The sequence below is a fragment of the Onychostruthus taczanowskii genome, unplaced genomic scaffold (genome assembly GCF_017590055.1).
Source record: "Onychostruthus taczanowskii isolate IOZ18803 unplaced genomic scaffold, ASM1759005v1 scaffold51, whole genome shotgun sequence".
Taxonomy (NCBI): domain Eukaryota; kingdom Metazoa; phylum Chordata; class Aves; order Passeriformes; family Passeridae; genus Onychostruthus; species Onychostruthus taczanowskii.
The window spans coordinates 4,626,047-4,652,541 of record NW_024502680.1 but is presented as its reverse complement, the minus strand read 5'-3'; the positions used below and the strand labels follow the sequence as shown (position 1 = coordinate 4,652,541).

Sequence of the window (26,495 nt, the reverse complement as noted above, 5' to 3'; positions counted from 1 at the left end):
AGGAGGCTCAGGGGGAACCTTGTGGCTCTTCACAGCTCCCTGACAGCAGGGGACAGCCGGCGGGGATCGGGCTCTGCTCCCTGGGAAAAGGGATGCGAAAAGGAGGAAACAGCCTCGAGTGGTGCCAGGGAATGTTTAGATTGGATATGAAGGGAAATTTCTTCATGGAAAGGGCTGTTCAGCCCTGGCACAGCTGCCCAGCTGGTGGAGTCCCCGCTCCTGGAGGCACTAAAAAGCCAGGTGGATGTGGCACTTGGGGACATGGGTCAGTGGAAGCCTTGGCAGTGCTGGGGGAACTCTTGGACTCTTTTGTTTTGGAGACGTTTTCTAACTTAAATGGGTCTATGAGTCCATCTCTATACTGTGTTTAGAGCGGCGGAGCATGGCGTTGGTGTTTTCCAGCCAAGGGCTTTTCCCCATGATTCATTCAGGAACGTCTCCCTCGCTGGTTCATTCTGCTCACAATAATGAGGCTTTAATGACAACCTTGTTGCATGTTCAGGACAAAGCTTAGGAATGAGGGATAGGGGATCTGTTGCCCCATCCAGGAGGTATTATCTCACTGCACGGGTGGTGAGATGCAAATATCACTAGTCTAAAAGCAATTTTGCAAGCGAAATGCATGGCTGTAAACTGTCCATACAGCTTTCAGTCCATAAAAATGCCTGTGGATGGTTTTCCTAGATGTGCCTTTTGCTTTTTGTGGTGTTCAAGAGATATTAAGCAGCAGAATGTTCCTTTCCAGCTGACCTAACCCTCACCCTGCCCCACAAGGAGATGCCTCCAGTAGGAAACAGGGGACAGAATGCATTGCTGTGACCCATCAGTGTCCAGCCCTGTCACCCACAGCTCAAGAAAATGCTGAAATAAGACCTATGGAAGTGGTTCAAGGTCAGACTTCCACTTCACAGGGAAAACCCAAGGAAATGCAGCTTTTTTTACTCATGCAAGCAAAACAGCTGAGCACAGTGATTGCAAAGCAAGAAAATACTCAAGGATTTTTGCCTCAATGGAGACAAAATTTTAATCAACTAGTGAAAATGTGTGAGGACCCTGCAGTCCTCATCCAAACTAGGGCAAGACCTGGCCAGTGCAAGTTCTTGTTTCCAGGATCCTTTCTCACTATCTCTGGAGCTTTAAAATATTTCCTAGCACAGAAATCAACGTGGGAATACTGCAGGTTTTACTAGAAGCATTTAAAAATATTTTGGAATTTTTTTATTTTTTTGAAAGAAGTTTTCATTGAATTTCAGGTATGCAGGGCTTCATGTGGTGGGAGCTGCTGGAGAGCAAATGGTCTGGCCAGGATTCTGAAATCACCCAGGAATGGCTGGATGGGAGTAGGACAGGTTGCCTTTCCAAAGCCTTTTTCCTAACTCTTCCCACAACTTCAAGATGAGGATCTATGAAAACACACCAGCACTAAAAGAACAGAATAGAGCCAAAGGCACAAGGCATTTTAATGAGGCAAAAACATCCTGCTAAGTCTTTTGGTTTATTGGTGTTGAGCCTGTTCCAAGCCCAAAGAAAAGGACTCTGAATCTATTAAAATAGTTGGCTTGTGGGATCTGCAATGTAAGCATGATTAAAATCCATCTATTTTTATCCATATGAGAATATATCTGCCATAGGAATCTGATTTTTCAGAAGCAAAATATATTTGTCTTCAATAAAAACATCCAGGTGAGTTCAGTGTGCAAAAGCATTGCCCAGTGCTGGGAAGAGAGAAAGGTACCTGGGTCTGCTGCTTCCCAGCCTCTTTCTTGGCTGGTGCTGGTGACATTCCAAGAATTGTAATGCCATTTGCACAGAAAATGGGAGAGAAGAGTTAGATCTCTGAAGAAATTCAGGCTTGCTGCTGCCCAGAGCAATCTAAACCCTGGGAGGAGTGGGAGAGTCCTGCTCTTTCCTGCTTCCAGTTTTGATGGATCCAGGGGTTCTACAATCTCCTCTGTAGAGGGTGTGGGATTTGCTCAGTACTTCTTTCTGCTTCTCATTTATCCCAGTGAAAATGGGCATTTTAATACTTTCTCAGAGAGAAAGTCACATAAATATTTTCCACTTCCTGGGCAAATGCTCCAATTGTGCTTTTGTAAAAGAAGGATGGGATACAGTGACTCCTACGATTAATTATCTCCATTCCTGTATTGTGTGTGGGCTCTGAAAAACCGTGGTAAACCATAAACCAGCTCCAACTGCCAGAGCACAGGGAAACACTTGCATAAGTGACCTGTAAAACACAACCACATCAGTTCGTAACTGCTGCTCTGTTGGCTTCCCAAGGGAAAGGGGAAGTCATGGAGAAGACTGAGCTCTGAGGATGGGTGCTGTTTGGAGTCATGTGCAGAACTACAATGAAAGGCCTGTTGTTTGAGCAGAGACATAATAAAACCCCTGGAGATGAATTTTGAAGGATCATTTGCACTGAAAAGCCAACAAAAGACCAAGTAGGAATAGGTTCAGGTGCCTGCTTTCCTTCTCTTCTCCCTCTGACAGATACTCAATTTTCCCTCCATTTTTCCATTGAAAAAGGTTTGATTTGTAATTTTCTGTCCTGATACCAACTCTCACCTGATCATCAAGCTCTGATCGAGTGCAGAACAAATTGTAACAGCATTATAAGCCTCGTTGTGCAACATCCATGGCCCCAAATCCTGGCATCCACTGGCAAGGAAAACGCTCCCAATGACACACAAACATCAGCCAGCAGCCCCCGGGTGTCCTGGGGAGGGAAGAGGTGACACAGCCAGCCCCCAAACACAAACAATTTATTACATATTTAGCAATATCATGGCATGCACACTCCCCTTATAAGGCAAACACAGAAATGGCATGTGCCTTCCCAACCACATGCTGAAACCGTATTCCGAGGCTCTGCTCTCCCCCAGCCTCCCTTGCTTAATGCCACAGCAGCTCCAGCCAGCTTCATGTTCCCAGGATGTTTTTTCCATTAAATGATTTCCAGGAACTTGTACACACATTTCCTTCTGCTGCTGTGTGACTTTTCCTCTCTGTGTATCCCAGCCCGAGCAGTCCGACTGCAGCAATGGAGCAGACAGCCCTTCCTTCTCCAGGGCAGCCTTATGGACCTGTGTGCACAATTGGGAAATAAATTAAGGAAAAATAGAAATCTGGTGCAAAGGGGAGCAGGTTGGAAGTCTGAAGGCTTTTATCTTTGCCTCAGTGCTGTTCAAGTAACAGGGGACCCTGGTCTTCCCAGTGCTGCCTGTTTATAGTTGATGTAACGGGACAAAAAGAGTTTGTGGGAAGGTCTGTACATTTTAAACCTTGAAATTTCAGCTCTTGCCTTCCCTGGAAGACTCCACGGGTCAGTGCTGATTTGAGTGAAGCCATCTGTCTCTTTATATTACTCAATATGTTGTCCATTCCCTCATTCTCAGTTCTCCTCATGCTTTGGGAAAAGGCAAGGCAAATTCAGAGATGTGGGAGAAAACAAGCAGCAAGCCACCACTTTGTTCCACCGTGATGAGCAAGGAGAACTGGAAATCCCGGGGCACCATGCTCTGTGAAAGGCAGAAGAGGGAAACCCCTTAGGAAATGGCAGGAAGTGAAGCAGAGCAAATGAATGGGCTTATCCCTACTCAGAGGTGTATGGATGCATTCTTGCCCATGGAAAGGGATAAATAAATACTAAATAAAGGGGAATACTAAATAATAAGGAGGTCAATCAATACTAAATAGCTTAGGAAACCTGCTGCTTACACAAGCTCAGCTGTGCCATCTTTTCCTAGCACTCCTAAATCTGAAGCCCCTCCTGCCCATTTCTAATGCTCATCCACGAGCAAAGCCAAAGCTCCAGAGCATTTCTGCAGAGAAGCCTTGCAGGCAGAGGTCCTTGAACAAATTATGAGCTGAACATTCCTGGGCCACGGAACCAAGGTGCAGTTGAGTTGGAAGCCATCCAAACTGAGGTCACCTGGTACTTGTAAAGGAGAGAAGCTGTTTGAAGGGGAAAATGTTGGAAGACGGATTGGAAGAGGCAGCAGGACTTCATTCCTGTGTCTGTGTGAAGGGGCCAGCTCTCCTCCCCAGGGAATGCTGCACAGTCACTTACAATCATAAAGAGGAGGTGGGAAAAGCCAGCCCCTATCACAGCAGCGTGTGTGAGCGAGTCTGGACAGGGAGCAGTCATTCCCAAAGCCCTGTCTCCCATCTTACAGCACCCACATAAACATCCCGGTATCATGTGTCTTCCATGAGGCCCTCATGTATCAAATTCCTATCAGTGCCATTAATTGTCAGCTATTTGCTTTTACAGATTTGTTTTACACGCAGAAATGAATCCCAGCTCCTCTGTGCCTCTCGGGACACGGCGGTGGTAAATGCTGATACAATCAGGCTGGGAGCACACGCAGTGAAGCATCCCAGTGTCTATCCAAGCAAAACTTTTCCATGTGAGTGCTCTGAGTTCACAGCTATTGCTAGCAGCTTGCCACGGACAGACTTTGTGTATCCTCTTGCAATACAATCTTCCCCAGAATGGTTTTGAAAGACCGTGAACTCGATCCTGCCAAAAATAGTCTGTGCAGCCAAAAAAAATCAACACAAGATCTTCAGTGTTTGAGCTGGCCTGTGAATTGCATTTTTCACCTTTTTCCAATGAGATGTTTCTTGACATCCATGAAAACTTCATTTGGCTTCTAATACCCCCAATTATCCTTGCAGCCTGCATTTTAATTACAGCATCAGAGCCCAGCAAGCAATTGCCTTCATGGGCAAGGGGGGCCCAGCCAGGCCTGTAGCCCCGTGAGCGGCCGTGCACAGGTTGGCAGCTGCAGCCCAAGAATGTGTTTATTTGTGTTTGGTTTATGTGGTTTTGGTGACCTTTTGTTAAAATCAGCCAGTGGCTTCCAGGAGGCAAAGTTACATACTCATTGAAAAGAAATGCAGGGAAATAACCCCACACGGGCCCTTCTGCTGAACGTCACATTTGTGCTGAATACCGTGTCCTTATGCTCAAGGCAGGGGTGGCTGAGGTTAAGGTTAAAGACGTGTTTGTTATCCGTGGTGGCTGCATGAATATTGTCCCTTTGGTCCTCATGAAGAAGGACAGCCCAGAAATAAGTTTGGGGAAAATGGGGTGCAGTGGAATATGAAAAATGGACCCCCACATTGGGGTTCCTGTGTTTCCTGCCACCATTACAGGCTGTTACAGCTGAGGAGTGTCTGTGTTTTTCTGTCTCTTCTTCCGACTCTTTGACAAACAGAGATAAAAACAGCTGTTTGTCTCCCACCTGGTGCCTACACCACATTTTCAACCTCGCCGGGCTCATCCAACCTCCAGAGAGCAGCAGCAATTTCTGCTGTTCCTTCATGCTCACTGTGAGAGAAGCAGGGATCCCTCCAAGTGATAAATCCATGCCAACACTCGGGTGGCTTTGTCAGTGCCTTCCCACAAAAAGCTGCCTGCTAATGCCACCAGAAAAGGGCATCAAAATTTTGCTTGTTCTGTGGCTGGCGAGCCTCAGTCTTGGTTTTGATCACATCAGATACCACATGTCTGTCTGTCTGTCTGTCTGTGAGTCCCTAAGTGAGGAGCATCAGAAACCATGCTGAGTCTGGGATTTAGGCTACATCTGCAGGGCAAATAAACACAGATGCCCAGGCGCCGTGTTTCCAGGCTGAGGAAATGGCCTGTGGAGAAGCTGTGGTGTGGAGGGCTCTGCAGCCTGGGCCACATCCCCCAGCTACAGGCCTGCATGTAATTTCCATCTCCATCCCAGTTGGGTATTTTGTTTTTTTTACACCTCGCACTGTTTAAGTAAGTGATGGATATTGTGGGGAGGAGTCCGAGCAATGTCTCCTTTTTCACCTCAGTGATTAGAAGAACAGAACTTTCCACACACTTCCCCTCTTATGATTATGAGCTGAAAGACTCAGTGATTAAACCCCGCAGTGGCAAATTAGGCTGCAGTGTCCTCTTGTCAAGATGTCCCACAGGAAAAAATTCCTCCTGACAGGTCAGGAGGGAGTGCAGAATTTAAAGACATCAAGGGATCTAATGGTCATAAGTGAACATTGTGATGCTTCTGCTGAAAATCTCAACCAAGCAGGCAGCTCCCTGGTGATGGATTTGCTAAGAGAGAAGCTGTCACTGCTCTGGGGATTCCAGAGGAGCTGGAGAGCAGCCAGGTGTGACAGCAGATAGGTAGGTGACAATGCAGGTGGCTCTTCAGCCTGGACAAATGAGGAATGAGGTGTGTTTGGGTCAGCAGCCAGCTCAGAAAAACAAAATCCCCTTCCTAAGCCAATTGGAACAGAGGTTTTGTGTTTCAGGGGAAAGGTGGACACCTTGAAAAAAGAGTTTTGCACCAAACTGCCACAGAAATCCTTACTTTTGAAATACTGCACAGCAGAGGATTTTGGGAAAAGGTCGGGAATGTTTGTATAGGAGATTCAAAGCCTCACACTGGAATTTAATGTTGTTTGCATCGTTGGACTTGATTATTATTGCATTCTTTTAAAATATATCAGCTGTCAAGCAGCCCTGCTGCTGGCATTCCACACTGTAACAGAACAGGAGATGTGTTTACAGTTTGGATTTTACTTCAGGATCGTTACAGGCAGCAATGGCTTGGCTGGAGCTGAAATCCCCATCCTCTGTGGGCCAAAGGCCCTTTGTTACAGTGAAATTAAATGCTGCTGCTTCTTAGCTCTGAAAGGACCGGAAGATTAAAAAGCAGATTAAAACATTAAATGTAACATCAGTATGTTTTATATACTTATAAACAGTGCATTTAAAAAAACTTAATTTTTTTGTTTTAAAAAAATTACCAAAAAAGGAAATTCTCTTAAACTGAAACACTGGTATTCCAGCAGTATTTCCAATTGGGAAAGCTTCTGAGCAGTGTGTTGGGTTTTGGGTAGTGGGGGAGCTATAGGAGGGGCTCCTTTGAGAAGCTGCCAGAAGCCTCCCCTGTGTCTGATGGAGCTGATGCCAGCCGGCTCCAGAACAGACTTCACACTATCCTACAAATCTGTTTGGTAATAAATTTAATACATTTCCTCAAACTTCCCTTCTGTTTTGCCCATGACAGTAATTGCTGAGTGGTCTCTTCCTGTTTTTATCTCAACTTAGGAGCATTATATTTTCTCTCCCCTGTCCAGCTGATGGAGCAGCTTCAGTGGGCACCAGGTGTCGCACAGTCTGTCACTCTGGGATTATCATTTTTTGGGGATATTTTGGTAGAGCATTTCCAGTCATGGCCGTGACCCCCTGGCCCATCCTGGATGGATGGCTGGGGCAGGCTGGAAGGGTTTGGGAATGGAGGCACCACAGCTAACAGGAGCATGGGGATGTGCAGGGTCTCAGGGTGAGCATGAGGTGATTCAGTGGGTGGATCCCACTGGTGAGGGATTGGGGTCAGATGCCATAAAGGACCCAGACAAGGCTTTGGAGATGCTGGTCAACAATGGCTGGACATGAGCCCAGGTGGGCCCATGTGGGCAAGAGGCCAATGCGTCCAGCAGGACCAGGGCAGTGACTGGGCACTGTGAGGCCCCTCAAGTGCTGTGTCCAGTTCTGGCCCTCGTGACAAGGACACCGAGGGGCTGGAGCGTGTCCTGATAAGGGAACGGAGCTGGGGAAGGGGCTGGAGCACCAGGAGCAGCTGAGGGAGCTGGGAAAGGGGCTCAACCTGAAGAGAAAAGGAGGCTTGGGGGGACGTTCTGGCTCTGCACAACTCCTGACAGGAGGGGACAGCCAGGTGGGAGTTGGGCTGTGCTCCAGGGAACAGGGACAGGATGAGAGGGAACGGCGTCAAGCTGTGCCAGGGGAGGTTCATATTGGGCATCACAGAAAGGGTGGGCAGGTATTGGCAGCGGCTGCCCAGAGAGGTTTGGTGTCCCCATCCCTGGAGGTGTCCAAGGAAGGCCTGCACGTGGCACTCAGTGCTCCGGGCTGGGTGACAGTCACACCTGTGATCGGTCACAGGTTGGACCTGATGGTGTTCGAAGTCTTCTCCGACCTCAGTGATTCTAAGGTGGGGATCGGTCACAGGTTGGACCTGATGGTCTTCGAAGTCTTCTCCGACCTCAGTGATTCTGCCGTTCTGTGACCGGCACTAGGCAGAAAGCGGGGATGCTCTCCCTCCTCCTCTTCCTCCCGGCGCCGGGCGGGATGCGGGAAGAGGCGGGAAGAGCCGTGAGGGGGACCCCGCCCCTCCCGCCCGCGCTGAGGGGCCCGCGCCGCCATCTCCTCCGCCTCCTGCCGCCGCCGCTGCTGCTGCTGCTGGTGCTGCCCGCCGGCGTCCAGGGCCAGCCCGGCCCCGGCCCGCATGCCCCGGACTGGCCCCCCAGCGGCCCCGGGCCCAGCCTCAGCATCTACCTGAGCGAGGAGGAGGTGCGGCAGCTGATCGGTGAGTGCGCCCCGGGGCGACACGGGGCCCGGGGCCGGTGCGGGGCTGAGGTGGGGCGAGTCCGGCCGCTGAGGAGGGGCTGAGGGGAGTTCTGCGGGCCTGGGTGGAAGTTTGGGGGGGCTGGAAAAGGATAGGGGGCTGTGGGACTGGCCTGGGAATGATAGGCGTTAGCAGGACCGGAGGTGGCTGTAGGGTCCAGGAGGGAATTGGGGTGTCTATGGGAATGTTAGGAGGGAAACAGATCTCGGATGCTGGGGAGGGTGGAGAGGCTGTGAGTGGGGATGAAGGAGCTCCAGATCATGAGAGGATGAGGGTCTGTGGGTCTGGCATGGGAATGGGTGAATGCAGGGGTTTGTGTGGGTTCTGTGGGAGTGGCTGCGAGTGGGGATGAAGGACCCGGGGCTCGGGAGGGTGGGGGGCTGAGGCACTGGGGGGGGTGGGGATGGTGGGTGTCAGCAGGACCAGGGGCTTGCTGGGGGGTCCAGGAGACGGGGGATGTCTGTGAGACGCTGATTTAGGGGTGCAGAGGAGGATGGAAAGTGTCGTGAGAGGGGATGAAGAACCTGGAGCTCAGGAGGGGATGGAGAACTATGGCACTAGGGTGGGGATGGGTGATCCCAGGGATCTGTGGGTTTTGTAGGACTGGGGTCATGGTGAGAATGGACAAGTCAAAGGGGTCTGCTTTGTGTGTGTGTGGTTAGGGGAAGAAAAGGCTTCACCCTTATGGTCTGGGGCTCTCCAGATTGGAGCAACCAGGATTGATGTCCTGTGGGAGCAGGATAAGCCCTGGAAGAGGTGAGCTCAGGCCCATGATTTAATTAGCCAGGCAAGCGACATGCAGAGGGCAGAGAGGAGACCTGGCAATAATTGGGTGTGTGTGTGAAAGGAATCTTAATTTCTAGGCAGGCTGACAATCGCTGCGCAAGGACTTGGAGGCAGTTCCTGAAGTCCCCCATCTGGCCCGCTGTGGAAGGCTTTCACAGGAGTTCTGTGCTTGGAGAGGCTGACTTAAACAAAGATTTGTTTTCTGTAGGCTTTGGTTTCCATAGGCTCTTGTTTAGAGTTGGTGGCTTAGTCTCAAAACAAATCTGTTGGTGTCCCCGGTGATTTGTTTTTCCCAAGTGCCCTGTATCTCTGCAAGCTGGAAAACTGGCAATGCAAGACTTTATTTGCGTCAAATGGACAAAATAAAAATATCTCCAGTTAATTTGCACTTTGTGAGTGCACAGCTGACCCAAGTCAGGGGATCTGGGGACTGAAGAACACTGTAAGCATTTTTCCCTCATGGTTTGCCCTGGTGATCAGTGTCCTGCTGTTGTCATTTGTATGTGGCACGTGCTTGCTGCCAGATGCTCCAGTACAGATAGAGGGTGAAAATGTCTGGCTTGCTGCTGAGCTGGGATTCTAAAGAAGTAGTTATTCTTGGGAGTACTGCATGGTAAAGTTTGAGCTCTCCCCTGTCTAGTGCCTGAAATCTGTTAGTTGGATTTGTTCAGGGTTTTGTGGCCCACTGGCATAATTACTCAACATGAAGTAGCAATCAGTTGCTACTGATGTAGCAGGCAAGATGTGCTGTTACTATTTTTTAAGCTCAATTTCTTCCTCTAGCCTCTCTTATGTGTGTCTGTTACTACATGGCTGAAGGCACTTACTGCTCAGCTGTCTGTAGCTGGTTTATATCACTTTTAGTATCTGACATGAATGATCTGTTCTGCCTGTGTGACCCCAGAGACTTGGATAAATTGGAATCTAATGTGGAGGTAAACTGGGACTTCCTTCAGTTAGTGGGGTTCAGATCACTGGAAATCTGTTGCAAACTAAACTTCCATGATCTAAATTGTGTTGTTGGCATAAGCAGATTTAATTTTAGGGGTATCTCTACGTGCTCTCGGCTGTAGGTGAGGTGTAGTTTAAGGAGGCATTTAGACACAGGCCAATTGATCAATAACTTCATGTATTCTTTTGGCAGAAGAAAATCCAGAGGGACAGACGGTTTTGTTCCAGGTGTTCACGATTCTGAAAACAAACCCAGCTTTTCATATGTTCCATTTTGTAGTATCTGATTGGGATTTACATACAGTCAAGTTCATGGTTTAGGGTCTCATACTGATGTGTGAACTTGCAAAGAGCAGGGAGGGGGTTCAGCTTCTGGAACTTCCCTGAGAAAAGCCGTGGGTCAGCAGATGCTGGGATAGTCAGTCACGGGGGATAGGAAAATGAGCTTGCTTGTGAAGTGAAGTGTTAAGTTCAGTGAAGCTGCTAATAGAAACTGGATTCTTTCACCTTTTGTCTCTAAACAATCTCGTCTCTGCTACTGTCTTGCTGTGGCTGAACAGAAACTCAGATTTTATGCTCATAAAGCCAAATGTTATGTGGAATTACTACAGTTGCTACAGCCCATGCTGTTTTCATGCTTCTAAATATCACCCCTGTATATCTTTAGGTGACGAATTTGATTAGGAATAAATGTAAGCACACATGTGGTTGCTGCATCAGCCACAGACAGCGATGCAGAGCTGGAGCATCCCCGGGTCTGGTGGAAACTCTGTGGGGCCATATCCCCATGTGGTCTCTCCATCAGCCAGGCTGACACGGTTCAGTGGAGTGTCTGGTGCTGCTGCTTTCCCCAAACCCGGGGTTCGCTGTCTTGCAGAACCATGGGTTGTGTTTTAATCAGGTTGTGGCTCTTGTAAGTGAAATAGGAACTTGCTGCAGATTATTTGTGGCTGCTGTTCTTTGTGGCACGGAGGAAGGACAGATATGGTGATTTACAGTGAAAACTGCCTGCTCCTTTCCTGTGTGCTCACGCCAGATTTCCACCGTCGGGCTGTGGAATTCTGACCATGTGTCTGCCTTAGGAGGAATTGTTTTGTCGTCTTCAGGACTTTATGTAGAAGAAAACTAGAGGAAACTGGCTTGTCTTGTTGTATGAGGTAGATTTTTATTTCGAAACACTGTGGAGTTCTCAGGGTCTGAAAGCAGGGCTTGCTATATGGCAGGCATATGGAGTCTTTGTCAGAAATGTCTCTTGCCATTCCCATGGAAAATATTCCCAGCCATCCAGACTGCAAGCCTTTGGGAAAAATAATCTGTGGTTTTCACATAGTTGAATGTGTCAGATTCCGCTTACACCAGGCAGGATTCGGCACTAGAGGGGATGGAGCAGGAAGGAGTTAGCTGAGGGAACTTGGCTGAGATGACTCCAGCGATGGCAGCAGGAGGCAGAGGTGTCAGGGTGAGAGTGGTGATGAGGTACAGGGTGAGGGGGAGTTGGGGAGGAGGAAGGGACGTGCTGCTTTTTGGGGAGAGACATCCAGAGCACCACAACCATTTTATTGATGGATGTCTGTGAACTCTCTTGGCACCATCATCTGTAGCTTTTTAGAGCTGGTTCATCTGGAGGACATTTTTTTGCCTGTGCTTAGACGTGAAGAAAGTTTTGTTAGTCCTGCTTAGTGACTGAACAGGTGTGAGAGCCCCACCTGATGCTATTCCCTCTTCCAGTGGCTGCCCTGTGGTGCTGAACATGCAGGTGATGTGAAGTTAGTGATGAGTTACTCTGTAGGAGGTCTCTACTTGATTTAGTGACTTTCATTCCAGCTTTCCCATGAAGTCAGAATGTGCTGTTTGCCTCATGTTGAAATGCTCCATTGTTCTGCTTTTCACAGGATTCTGGGATGTGAAGGCTGGTATATCCCTGTTTTGCTGGTACCAATCTAAGGTTTAGAGAATAAGGTGGAAAATACTCATTATTACATAGCTCACTTTAATAATTAAGGATTGGATCTAGTCTGCTTCAAAACACAGTGTTATTTGGCACCTTTGTGCATTCCTGGTGTATCTCTTAGACCTTGATTGTGAGTTCCCAGCAGTTCTGAGTTCAGCCTCACAGGTTCTACCCTCTGATTCTGAGGACCAGAATCAATAGCTGCCTGTGAAAACTTGGCTTAAGCAGTTCTCCTGGCATTGCACGCCGTTCTTTTGCAGCATTCATGGCAGCAATAAGGTGCTTAAGCAGTGAGGACAGCCCTTTCTGTCCCTGCAGGGGTTTTTTTGGAGACTACGTGCCTTTCAGCTGTGAAATTGGTCTTGTGGATAGCCCTCCTGTCACATGGCTCTGGATCTTTTTAGGAGTCTGGTCTGGATGTTAACTGAGACTTTAGTCCCATGGGGGGAAAATTCCACCACATTATTGTGTAACTAGGGGCTATCATCATGTATGTATACGGGGGGCTAAATTAGACTTGCAGGGGAATTTTAAAGTCAGAAGTCCTACAATGTTTACATTGAGTTTCCACATTTAGTGTTCTCTGGCCTAGTTTCTTCTGAGCAATCACTGAATGCTGTCTGTTGTTAGTTTTGTATTTGCACTCACTCAATTACATAGTTTAATTAATTTCACTTATGTGACTTGTACTTAAGTGTTCTAGAATTTCATTAAAAGCCATTGTGCAGTTTACTAAAATGAGTTGTCTGGCTGCAAGATGCAGAATTGATGCAAAATCTGTTACAGCAGAGTGTTGTTTGTTTGGTTTGTAAATTGAGGTGGTGACTCACAGGGTGGTTGAGGTTGGCAGGGACCTCTGGAGGTCATCTGGTCCCAGCCCTTGCTCGAGCTGGGCCACCCAGAGCTGCTTGTCCAGCACCACATGCAGGAGCTTTTGAGTATCTCAGACTTCACCACCTCTGTGGGCAGCCTGTGCCAGTGCTCAGTCACCCTCCCTGTATGAGTTTTTCTTCCTCTTCAGGCAGACCCTCCTTTGTTTCAGTTTGTGTCTGATTTTTGGTCTTCTCAGTGGGCACTGGTGGGAAGAACCTACTTCCATCTCTCTGCACACACCTTTGAATATTTATATACATTGATGAGATCCCCCCTGAGCCAGCTCTCCTCCAGGCTGAACAGCTCCAGCTTTCTCAGTTAGTCTTCTCATGGTAGAGGTGTTGCAGTTCCTTTAATTCTCTTTGTGGTCCTTCACTGAACCCTCTCTTGTAGCTCTGTGACTCTTCTCTTGGGAAGCCCAGTGCTCCAGGTGTGCCTTCACCAGAGCTGAGCAGAGTCCTGAGAAATTACAGGCCAAATGCAATTTTGTATGTTTGAAATGGAGTCTAAGCATCATCTTATTGCAGCAGATGATGTTAATTGTCTTCATTTTGTACTGTGAAACATCTTTGTTGATGTCATTGTTTTAGGGAGTTGGCCACAGACAGGAGTTCCCATCAAAAGTGCTTTATGGTACTTGCACAGCGTCTGTAGTGGCTGGAAATCCTCTTGTTCCTTTGTTGCCTGATTGTTATGAAAGGGAGCTGAAAGTGTGTATTCTTTGTGGTTCTTGAAAAACTTCAGGGCCTTTTTAAAATCCCATTCAGCCAGCCTTGGACAGAATCACAGCCTGGAGCACCACCAGCCAGCCAGTGCTGTGCTCTGAGTGAAGGTTGTTAGCAGCACCCTATATCATTTTCCATGGGAGTTGGGGAACTCACAGGTAGTGGGAAAAATGCAGCAAAGATCCTCTAAGACTGCAGGAGGATGAAGGAGATGTCCTTCAAGGAGCAGATGTCTGAGTACCCCCAGGTGTAGAAGCTGATGTGTGTGTGGTACAAGAGTTACAGTTCAAGGTCAGGTTCTCTTGGATATGTGTTCTGAAATCTTCATTTCATAGCTTTTTGAGTGCTTGGCTTTGAAGAACAGAAGCTTTTTGCAGGCTGTACTTTTTCAGTGCTCCGCATGCCTGTCTTTGCAGGAGTACAAAATCCCACTTCATGGCCCCAGTAGAAAGGGAAGATTACGTAGGTGCACACCTGGATGGAAAGTGTACTTCTAATCCTGGCAAATACCCCACACTGAAACAAAACTGAACTGCTGAAAATATGCTGATATATCCAGTGAAGTGCAAGTGCTGTTTTTAGGATAATAATTCTGTTACCTTGCACTTAAAACCCTTTAGCCCACTGACAGTCTGTGATGGGTGTGCAGTAGCCAGTGGGTTTGGGATTGTGGGCAGGTTGTACCCAGCCTGCTCTGGAGCTGTGGGGCTGGGGACAGGCAGATGTTCAGGGCTGTGCAGCAGCAGGTCATGACAAGTTCCCTGCAGCAGTTTCTTCTGGAGCCTCCCATTGTGCTTGCATGTCTGTCTGTCTGTCTGATTTACCTGTGTTCCTTTTGGAGCCTCCCATTGTGCCTGGATGTCTGTCTGTCTGTCTGATTTACCTGTGTTCCTTCTGGAGCCTCCCATTGTGCCTGAGTGTCTGTCTGTCTGATTTACCTGTGTTCCTTTTGGAGCCTCCCATTGTGCCTGTGTGTCTGTTACCTGACTGACCCAGTGCCATGTTCAGATCCATATGGAGGCTTCTGAGAACGAGCTGCAGTTGTGGCTCTTCTGTCCCTTTCCATTCTGTTATCTCCCCTTTAGCTCGCACACTTCTAATAACAGTGCACTGCCATTTCTTTGGGAATGTGTGAAATCGTATAATCCACTGCAATATTGGTAATGCTTGCAAACCTGCAGAAGAATAAACTTCTAGAAGCTTGAAATAGCAAGTGGAAGGCCTTCCTCCTAGACAAAGTAGCCTCTGGTCTGGATTAGAATTGCTTTGAAACCATATTTTGTGATGCCACTAAGGCTGAAGTCTGAAATAAACTTCAGTCCTTGTCTGTGTTGATCTGCTCAGCGTTGCTGAGGTGAGTGGTTGATTTCTGAATCCTGCTTTGCCACATCAGCTGATGTGTTGGGATTTACAGTGCTGGGAGCTCGCTCTGAATCTTGCCTGGAGAAGGCTCTTTCCTTCTGGAAACTTGTGTTCAGGCAGGACTGCGAGGGTAGGGCGTGCCTGGGCTGCCTTGTGCAGCTCTGTCTGTGCTCAGGCCTGGGAGGAAACAGCCATTTCAGTCCCCCAGAGGCCAAGGTCTGTCTAGTGATAAATGTTTGTGGCTCTTGTAACATTTGTGTGTCAGGGACTTGGAAGAAACCTGACCTCTGAAGGCTGTCCTGGTGGTGGTGAGGGGAAAAATTCCCGAAGCTGCATTCCTCACTCCTGTGACTTTACACCTGCGTTCTGTTTGGCAGCATCCTATTTATCACTGCTGATTGTTTGGTCTCTTTCTCCCTCCAGTGCACAGACAGAATGGAAACGAAAGAGAGGAAATGGAGGCACAGCTCCCTGCATGCATGAGAAAAGCCATCAAGAGAGGCTCAGGATACTGAGAGGAAGGCAGGGACTGAAACTGCTGCTAAACACCACCTGCACAGAGGGAAATACAGGAGATAGGGATCATGTTCACAGGCACGAAAAATCCCAGGGTGGTGTTTTCCTGAGACTGGGAGCTGTGGAGGCAGCTGTACTGTACACTCTGGGTATTTTAAAGGATGAAGCCTTGTGTTTTTCTCCTCTCCTTCTGCTAGTCAGAGTTGTGTTTGGATACTGGAAAAGCTGAATTAATGAGACAAATTCCAAGTGTGTTGATTCATAGTTGTGCTGAGCTGTAGTGAAATGACTTGATGACTAATTCCTACCTGAAACTATCCAGACTGGAATATCACAGAGGCTCCTACTTTCCTTGCAGTGGACGGGTGTTAAGTCAGAGTTACTCCTCTGTACTTTAGTGTGCAGGATTGAATCGTACTCGAGGTCTCAGCCATGAGAGCAGGGAGTGCAGGCTGAAGTGCATTTAATGAGTTGTGCCTGGTGAATTGAGTTCTTTTCCCTTTTTCCCCGGAATGGCAGCAGCACCAGCAGCTCCCATGTCGGGATGAATGCTAACACTCTCTGCAAATGCCTTGTGGTGGCACAAAGGGCGCGATGGCAGAGGCTTCAAAGGCATTATTCCTCTTCCATCGCTGCCTTTGTCCTTCTTTCAAGCGGATAACTCACATATTTGCACTGACTGCTCCGGAGATCTGGGAGCAGAAGCAACAGCATGAAACTAATGTGATGCTTTAGAATTTCCCTGCCACTTACTGGGTGTTGAATAGCTGTAATTAAATTAACCAGTATATTGATTTCAGCACGCTGCTTGGGAAAGAGCAGAGCGGGAGCACGGACATGGGAGCTGCTGCTTGGGAGGCTTGGAAAGCTGGAGCAGGCTGATAAACTGATGATGGTTATCCTCTCCAATCTGTTTGGGCCTTTATGAAATAAGCTGATGGCCTTGCAGAGTAATTCCTAATAAAAGAAAAAAATACTAGGCTCTGTAAGTTTAGAGATGGCCACAGGAGTAAACAGACCTGGCTTAGTTTGTTTAGAGCTTGGTTTTGTGTTAAACAATCTGTGTCACTCTGATGAAAGTGTTCAAAGCATCTCAAAAGATTGGACAGTCCATTATCCCTTCAGCAATCCTGTTAGGCACAGAACCAGGAGTACAGACTTCAAGGCTGAGGAATCTGAAGTGGTTTTTTTTGGTGTTTTAAAAACTTTTATTCTCTTTCAGTCTCATATAAAAATTTAAACAATACAAATGTTACATTTTGCACCATTACAATAAAAAAAATCTACTTCTTAATTAAAATACACTATAAACATTTCTTAACCTATCAACTTTTATCACACTATACTATAAATACCTTAAAATCAATCATCTAAAATTACCTCTCATAAATCCTATTACAATATCTTTCATAGTTCTATTTCTCTAAAATATCTAATCTTTTTTACAAAACCACCTTTTAAAAATTTTCTAATTCTGTTTCTTTCTCAACAATGTCTATCCTATTCCATAACATTTCTAAGTCAACATTTCTTATCTCAAAATGTACATACAAATACAAGCTTTATGAACCTTCTATCAAACTTTAAAATTTTTCTATAAATCCATTTCCCACATGATGCATTGAGGGAGGGGGTGTGTCTGTTCTTCCTAATTAATGTTAAATTTATTTGCATTCTGTCAGGTGCTCATTACTGGAATAGCCATGGCACTGGCCCAGACACTGTTCTGGAGGTGACTTAAGGTCTTGTGTACAGGGATAACTAAATCAACATGTGGGTGCATTGCTATAACTAAATGCAATAAAAACAAAATGGCACAATTGCTCTGGGTAGGTGACACTGAAACACCACAAACACGTTGTTCATGAGCCCAGATGACCTGGCATGCCTCTGAGGTGGTGGTGTTCTAGCTGGGAAGGTGACTGCAGCTCCCTTCCAAAGCTTTGGGGCACTACTGAGCATTTTATCAGAGGTTTTATTTTGAGGGCTGTGGATATGGCAACTGCAGTTCATGAGGAGGAAACCTTTTGGTTTTCTGTTCTCAGAAATTCTAATTCAAAAGGAGCATCAAACTTCATATTACAGTAATGATGAGATTTGCCATAACTGCTATGTTAAATTTTTATTTCAAAAGGACACCTAAGAATAAAATTATTTTCTATTGTTCCATAGTTAGATTTATTTTTTGTATTACTGAGTTTCCTTTCAGTTACTTCCAGCCTTGTACCTGTGCCACTCCTATTCCCACTTGTCCCATTTCCCCTTGCCCTCTGTGTAGGTCCTTGCCACTAATTTTCCTGTGCCTTCAAGTATCCATTTCGTGCATCTCTGCTGCATTTTTCCTTTGGAATCTGTGCTTCAGGTAACTTGTGCACCATCCTGCCTATTAACAGCAACATGGCTGTTGTTTTGGTGAGTTTTCTAGGTTTTCTTCTTTTTCTTGCAATGGCAGAATTCCATTTAGAAAGGTGTTCTCAGGACCAGAGTCCACTTGCATTTTGCTTTGAGGTGAGATACAAGGTTTTGGTTTGGGTTTTTCCTCCCCCCCCCCAATTAGGAAGGGTCATTTAACTATTTCTACAGAATCTTTATATCTTACCTAGCAGAAAACTGGAGATTTTTTTTTCTGTAGATGAAGGAGAGAAGACCAAGCAGGTGGTTGAAATGTAGTTGTTGCTGTTCAGAGACAAATAAAGGGTAGGCAGGTGGGTTCTAGGAGCAATAAATATCTTCTGTTTAGTATGAATCGAGTTAAATATTGATTGTACTTCAGCAGGTGGCATCTCCTAGGGGAGCTTCTTCCTGTGGGAGTGAAAAAGTCCTCCCTCTGACTTTCCAAAAGGCCTTTCAGTGGAAAAAATCCCATTTGCCTGGGGTGTTGAATTTGCAAATTGTATTTAACAGTATCAATGAGGTGAATTGGGGGTGAACTGCCTGTGAAGATTCACAAGGACTTAATGAGAGCTCTCAGTTAAGAGTTTTTCTTCCATTTGCTGCATGTTGGGAAGCTTCCTGCTAAGATTTCCTGCCGGGGAGTCTTGGTTGGTTTTCAAGGGTGCATTAATTGCCTTGAAGTTATGTTGGGTATTTCCTCAAATTGAATGCCTTGCACGTTGTATTCCCCCTCTAGCTCATGAGAAGTTAACTCTGCCCAGGCAACAAATAACCATAGCCCATGTTCCCTCTGCTGCTCCTTGGAGTTGGGTGAGCTTGCAGAGGTGTGAGTATTGCTGGGTTTGTGCTGCTGCTTTGTCTTTTGGCTTGACACTGATCACCATCCTTTGACAGTCCGTGGTGCCTGTGTTAGGAGACTGAAATTCTGCTGCTTCATCATCTCCATGTTGCTGAAGTTTAACTTGTTTTTGCCCTGTTTTATTTTTCATCAGTCATTTTTTCCACACGTGTAAGGTGTTTAAAAACAAGTATTTCAGCCCAAAATCCTGACCAACAACTCTAACTGACAGACTAGCTTTGTGGAAAGCTTAAGTAAAAATGCAGGTGGAAGGCTGTGGTCAGTTACTTGTTTTATTAAAGCAAAGTTCACTTTGTTGTTGTATACACTGGATATGCACAAATATGATGTAAGTAGTTTTTTGTGTGTCAATATTTTCAGAGGCTTAGTATTGCATTCCCAGTAGTTTGCTATAGTTTTTTGTGTGTCAATATTTTCAGAGGCTTAGTATTATTGCGTTCCCAGTAGTTTGCTGTTTTCTAAACTAAATCGATCCATGTGGATCAGTTTGCATTTTTTCCCTTGTATCTTTGAGCTCCCAGCTGTACTTTTAGCCCTGGGCAAGTTGATTGTTGAATTAATTAAGTACATTCAAACTAATAAGACTTGCTCTGGGAATGTGTTCTTTCTACCCTGTAAAATAAAAAAAAACAAAAAACAAGAAGTTTCAGTAGTCAAGAGCTGATTTTTAATTCTGCAGTCGCATTTCCTTGTGTTTGGGCTTTCCAGTGGACATTTGTAAAAACTGCTGCAAAACCAGCAAAGTCATTCTGCAGTCGCATTTCCTTGTGTTTGGGCTGTATTTTCCAGTGGACATTTGTAAAATCTGCCACAAAACCAGCAAAGTTTAGCATTTAAAGTCAGTGTTTCAGACTTAGGGTGCATTTTAAATTAAAGGGAAATTGAAGTAAAAAGAAGCTGTCTTTTTCAGGAAGGTAAGTTGTCCAGTGTGTTTATGGAGTGGGATGAGCAGGCTTGGGATGGGGTTGGTGTTGGAGGGGTGTTGAACCTTGGGGTTTGTACTGTCTCACATGAGTGTTCATCCTGGCATGGAAACTTCTGCTGTGGCCAGAGGACTGACCCAGATGAGCAGCTCAGGAGCAGAGGCCTCATTCCCTGGAGTACATGATAGAACAAATAAAATATTTATATAAAGATCATAACTCACTGAACTGGGTAAATCTTGCCTTTAATTGGTTTCAGTGGCTGTGAGTCAGGATCAGGAGTGGCTCTGCTCTGGGTGGGCTGTGGTGGTTTGATGTCACACTGCAGAGATTTCTCAGCTGCTGATGAGGAAACACTTTTAAATTACAGACTGGAGCATTAAGAAAACAACCCCTAATTTCAGTCATTTCTCTGCTGGGGAGCCACTGGACAGATAATTGTCAGCTATTGTTACCAGACTGCTTTTAATTAAATGCTGCTTTTTGCAAAGCAGCAAAAATAATAGGAAACTTGCATTGCACACTCATTTTATATCTCCCCATTTAAGCCAAAATCTATCAGAATTATGTTATGGAGAGATGAAGTGATTTAGTAACAAAGTGTAACCCAGGTAAGAGACTCCTAAACACTGCTGTCACCTTTAAGAAGAATGTGTTAGTACTGGTGCATGTTGCAGGATAGATTTGCTTCATAAAAATAAAAACCAATTTTCCCATGGTGGCAGAGGCAAGTTTCCTTTTAATATTGTGCTTAAAATGAAAAAAAAAAAAATGTTGAAACTAGACTGGATTTGCAAAAAAAAAAAAAAAGTTGAAACTAGACTGGATTTACACAATGACATTTTTTAAAAATAAGTATTTTGTTAGGCTGCTAGACTGACATGATTCAGTTTTGTCATGAACACAAGGGCTGTCCAGCATCCCTGGCATCTAGGAATGAAAGTTGGCCTCTCCCCTTCCTTTCTGAGCTTCTTCAGATGCTTTGTTATGTTAAACAGTGCAAAGAACGACAGACTTTCTCTGTGCTGCTGCTTAAATTTACCTTTTTGTTTGCCTTCAAGTTTAATATATTCTTTCGAGTGTGTGCCCAAAGTCCAGAATGGGGCAGTTAATAACAAGATTTAGAAGTTGCCTGGGTAAAAGGTTGGTGGTTTTGCCTCGACATCCAGCAGAGCATTGCTCTGAACTGATTTCATGTGTGTTAGTGTAGGTTAGTCAAGTCCAAGTAAGGAGAAACCAGATCCTTCTGTGCTGTGCCTTGTCTGCATATGGACTTGTTTAGGGAGTTTTGCCAAAGCAAAGCTGCAGCCCAGCTTTTCAAACTGGTCAGCATCGATCACCAATATTCTGCTTAAACCAACACAAGCTGCTTTTCCTCCTCTGCATTTTGTGATAAATCTTTGTAAGGCTCTCCACCTCTTTCTTTATGTTTTGCCACTTTGCGTAGAAAATTACTGAAGAACTGCCCATTTCCTGTACCTGTTTATATTGCATCTGTGTTTTCCTCCTAGAGCCACCTGTTTTCTCCTTTTATTATTCCATTTAGAAACAAAACATTAAATCCATCTTGGATTTGCCCTACATAGCGCAAAGGAAGAATTGAGCACCTTCAGAGGAGCCCAGCATCTTGCAGAATGACATTTTTCTCATTTCTCATTTCCTTCCCCTCATGCGCCAGTAAGGAGGTTTTAGGTTTAGTAGTTTACTAAGCATTCTTGAAATTTGAAATAACTGAGAAACTAGAACTTGTTTCTGTTTTCCTCTTCAGCCTGCTACCTCAGCTGGTGCATCTTATGCTGCTGCTGAGTTTGGAAGAGATTTTCACTAAAAAAATGAAACATTGAGCTCGCTGCTTTAGGCTGCATATTGGCAGTGACCTGCTTCATTTGATGCCATTTTTCTAAGCTGCCTATGTCCAGTCCATGTTTTGGAAAAAACTTACAGCATCTGATGAAGTGACAGGACTGTTTTAGTGTAAGCTCCATCTAAGTGCTGCTGCAGTCTCACCCTGCACGTGGGATGCTCCTGGGCATCCTCACTAATCCAGGGGAGTTAAACTCACTCAGGACTGTTCCCCTACTTGTTTTCTCTCCCTGCGTAGTACCAGCTTGACTCCTTGCACTTGGCTTGCTGAAGGCTTAAATAAGGAATGTTGCCAGGCATGTGGAAGTTTGCAAGTCTGAAGGAAAAGGGGGAATTGCAGAATTAAAGCAGTCGTGAGTTCGGCTGTCACGGTGGGACTCGGATCCCGCACCCCATCGCTGAACCACGGCTGTGGCTCTCACTGCTGTTCTCTGCAGCGCCCTGTGCAATTCCTGACCTGGCTGTACCTTCCCAGTGCCTTCCCCTGGGGCTGGAATGTGGTGCAGCTCCCGGGATGGGCACTGGGCTCCCCTGTGGCTGCAGAACACACTTGCCTGCCTGCAGCATAGGCTGGGGCTTTTTCTCACTGGCAGGTTCAGCTGCGAAGTTCTGTGTGTTTGGCTGGCCTGATTGAGATACATTATACAGAAAGAGTGCTTGGGGAATTCAGGATTGAGTTGGGGAGGTAGTGAGGGGATGAAAAATTAGAAATGGAAGGATGGCCTGGAAGCAGATCTATCCTGTGGTGGATTGGAAGTGGGGAAATGGGAGCTTGCTTGTCTGGGGAGGACCCTGGTTCTTAGCTGTGCATGGGAAAAGGAATTTTGTAATTTTGTCTGAGTCCACTGATGGGAAAAGATGTTCTAGAGGGGAAATGTTTTAATCATTGATAAGCTTAAAAAGGGAAATTGCTGAACAGTATTGAAACACTGACATTTCCCAAGGGTTTATCCATCAGTTTCCAGGCTTGGAGAAAACACTGACCCAGATTCCTAGGAGAAAAACTATCTTGTGAGAAGAAATTGGGAGATACTGCCTGTGAGTTTAATTACAGAATCATGGAAAGGTTTAGGTTGGAAGGGACCTTAAAGCCCATCCAGTCCCATCCCCTGCCATGGGCAGAGACACTGTTACACTAACACAGGGTGCTCCAAGCCTCATCCAGCCTGGCCTTAGGACACTATGCCAGAGCCCCACCACCCTCACAGGGAGGAATTCCTTCCCAATATCCCATCTAACCCTGCCTTCTGGCAGTGGGAAGCCATTCCCCCTTGTCCTGGCACTCTAGCCCCTTCTAAAAGGTCCCATTCCAGCCTTTTTGAGGAGCTTCCTGAAGTTTGTGACCCACGAACACTGGAAGCACAGGGGATCTGCTGGTGAAGTGTCACTGTGTCCTTAGGTTTGAATCCTTCCCTAGGCAGTTTCTTTAGCTCTCTGATGGAAACAGGACTCTGAGCCAGACAATCTTCTGCCTTTTTTTAGGAATTCAGACCTGTAGTACAAAGCCTCTGGAATTCTTTTTCTATGCCAGTCTTGAAGCATAATATTTTGAATACAACACAACATTGATGCTCATGCAGCTCTTATATTTTGCTTGTGAAATTAATATAATTAGTGTTTCCTGTTAGTGTGGAGCTTTTTCTGGCAGTACAGGCACAAAACACTGGTGTCCTATAAAATGAAATTACTCAGTGTTGTACCACTATTAAAGCTTAGAGGTTTGATTTTTCTGTAGAGTATCTTGGTTTTGTACACCTTTGGATGATATTGCACATCAAGATACTTCTGACAGCTTCAGTTAGGATTACATTTTATATTACTCTTATGAAGCTGGGTTTTTGCAATAGGCAATTTTATTGCTGTTTACCCATTTGATTACAATGACTAGTTTCTCTACAAAGTTTCCTTTAAATCAAGGATTGTCATCTTGAAATTCTGAAATGTTTCTGTGAACCTCTGGTTGCTGGGACCATTTATCAACAAGAGAAGCTTTTCTTTATTCCAGAGGCAGCTTCCTTGTTCCAATTGCATTGTTTCACATTGTTTCCCTAATTTTTAAAATTATTTGTACTTAATGGTGTTCATTTGAATGAAGGTTCAACCTTTATACCTTCCTATCTTGATTGGATCTAATGCCAAGTGTCAGATCGTTGTGAGCTCTTCTCCACACTCCTGTGTTTGCTTACTCTGACTTGGGTTTCATGTATAAACATGTAGACATGTAAAAATTATCCAGGCAGGGATTTTTGAAGTTTGCTGTTGCTTTTATGTGTTTTCAAAATTTAGTTTTGTTTCTGGAGCTGAGTGGGCTTCCCCCTCCTCCCTGTTTTGCTGGTGGATATGTTTTTGCATTTCCCATTTATTTTTAAGTGGAAATAGGGACTATGTGTCCAAGGACTGTCTCAGGCTGTTTACATTAAACACTTAGAGCAGCACCTGCATCTTTTTCTGCTCAACATCTCATGTGAGATCATTTCTCCCTGGAATTACTCCATTATCTTGATTTCTTTCGTGCATCCAGTCTTTGGGGTTCTCCCCCTCACCACCCCCAGTACTTGTGATTAAACTGTGGGGCTTTGGTTAAGTTTTGGGACCCTGATGAGCCAGTAGGGAATAAAAGTCATTAACAATAAAAACAATGAAGAGGAACATCTTGTCTGCATTTTTGTACCTTGTGGTGTACAAGGTGGACTAAATCAAGTTCTGAAATAAGAGGAAATGTCACTTTGTACTGATCTGAACCCAGTTTTTGCACTAAACAGAGGAATTACTTCTCTTGAGCTGATGCTCCTTTTCTTCAAATGCAGCTTATCTACACAGTTCAATGGTTAGCTTGGATTTATTTTTCTTTAATTTCTTAAGAAAAACCAGCCTTTCATGATTCTCCCTGGATTCTTGAAATTATTTCAGGGATGCCTTAAATGCTGTCATCTTGAAGTCACAGCCTCTCCAATATTTTTTACTTTCTAGCCATAAAAATAATAATTAATGGAATCACAGAATGGTTTAGGTTGGAAAAGCTCATCCAGTTGTACCCCCTGCCATGGGTAAGGACACTTTCCACTATCTCAGGTTGCTCCAAGCCCCATCCAGCCTGGCCTGGAACACTTCCAGGGTTGATTGGGGCAGCCACAGCTTCTCTGGACACCCTGTGTTTTTAGTTTAAAACCACTCCCCCTTGTCATGTCACTGTCTCACTTTGAAAAATGTCTTCCTATATTTTAAAAGCCCCCTTTAGGCAGGCTTGAGGAAGCATCCCAGAATCTGCTATCTCCATTCCCATTTGTACTGTGACTGTCTGAGCTCTGTTCTCAGTGTGCAATATTCAATGTCTGATTTACCCCGTTGCCCTCCTGGCATGTTCAAGAGCCTTGATAGCATTTAACTGGGAGCACTGGAGGATGAGCTGTATGAGACAAGGCCAAATGGTACTGGCTGCAAATCCAGTGTGGTTTTGTCCTGAGGATATGGAGCTGGGATTAATTGTACCCCTGCAGGGAAGCAGTGCTTACCCTCCCACTAATTGCTATTGACACCCAGGGCAAGCTGCAGGGTCCTGCCCTGTGTTCAGCGTGACCTTGGATCGTGTGCCACAAAAAGTAACAGCAGCTGCAGTGTTTATAATATCACAGGCTGTGTCTTATGGAGGGAAATGCACCTTAGTGCCCTGACATGAATAGTTTTGTGGGGCTTTCAGGTCTCTAGGTGTACTTAAATGCTCAGAGAGCAAAGGGTTGACACAACATGTTGGTATTGCTGGGTGAACAAATGTCACCTCTCACTCTGTATGAGGAGGATTGACTTTTTACACAAGCAGACAGTGATAGGACAAGGGGGAATGGCTTTGAGCTATAAAAGAGAGATTTGGATTAGATATTGGAAGAATGTGTTCCCTGTGAGGGTGGTTAGGCCTGGGACAGGGTGCCCAGAGAAGCTGTGGCTGCCCCTGGATCCCTGGAAAAGTCCAAGGCCAGGTTGGATGGGGCTTGGAGCAGCCTGGGACAGTGGAAGGTGTCCTTGCCCGTGGCAAAGGCTTTAAATCCAAACTGTTCTGTGTTTCTGTGATCTAATTACCTCAAAGCTAATTCCATACTGCCTAGATGACTCGGGCTCAAGAAATGAGCTATTCCAGAAGGAATTACCTGTGATTAACTGACTGATAATCCAGAGCAGTTTGGTTTGAGTGAGCACAGTTGTAAATAAAACAAGCCGTGATTTCCAGAAGCAGAGCAGGGGATGTTCAGGAGAGCCTGTAATGACTCTCCTTGGTGTTTGTGTGAAAAGTTGTGTTTCCTTCCATTACATTCCAGCTTTTACCTCTTCCTTAGGCTGTGGCACCTCTCTGAAGTGATTGCTCTGTAAGGCTTGGGAACACTCTGTGAGATCTGCTGGCTGTGAGCCTCGGTCTCCAAAGCTGCCTTGGAATTTATGGACTGGAGGAAGTGTTTGCTTAAACATGCAGATATAAGTGGAGCTGCTGGTCCTGAAAGTTGCTTGTTGCAATGTGTTTGGTCCTGTTCTTCCCTGTCTTACTCTTCTCTTTCTTCTTACAGGTCTGGATGCAGAGTTGTCTTACGTGAGGAATGACGTGGTTAATCACTATGCCTTGTCCTTCAATCTGCTGATACCCAGCGAGACCAACAATCTCCACTTCACCTGGCATGCCAAATCCAAGGTGAGCAGGCATGACTTCTGCTCTGGGTACTTGAGACATGAGCTGTTTTGCTTGGTGAATAACCATTGCTATAATTTAATGGCTTTTTTCTTTGCAAAAATTAGCATATGCAAGGTGCAAAATACTTATGTGACTGCAGGCAATAAGTTAAGATGGCATACATCCAAGCTGTTCCTTATTTTGGAAAGTTGAAGCAGTTA

At 45.6% G+C, this 26,495-nt stretch overlaps 1 protein-coding gene across 4 annotated transcripts in view; it reads left to right on the top strand.

The window, feature by feature from the left end:
• Positions 1-4,043: 4,043 nt before the first annotated feature.
• The window catches only part of RYK (receptor like tyrosine kinase), a 59,868-nt gene continuing 37,416 nt past the window's right edge, over positions 4,044-26,495 (top strand). For 2 of the 4 annotated variants that reach the window (XM_041416377.1, XM_041416376.1), the window contains exons 1-2: positions 4,044-4,415; positions 26,174-26,295. In XM_041416377.1, the coding sequence (XP_041272311.1) occupies positions 4,217-4,415; positions 26,174-26,295 (321 nt within the window). In that variant the 5' untranslated portion in view covers positions 4,044-4,216. Of the gene's footprint in view, positions 4,416-8,206; positions 8,379-26,173; positions 26,296-26,495 lie in introns of those variants that run through there. The other 2 variants (XM_041416378.1, XM_041416380.1) reach the window with 2 other exon arrangements.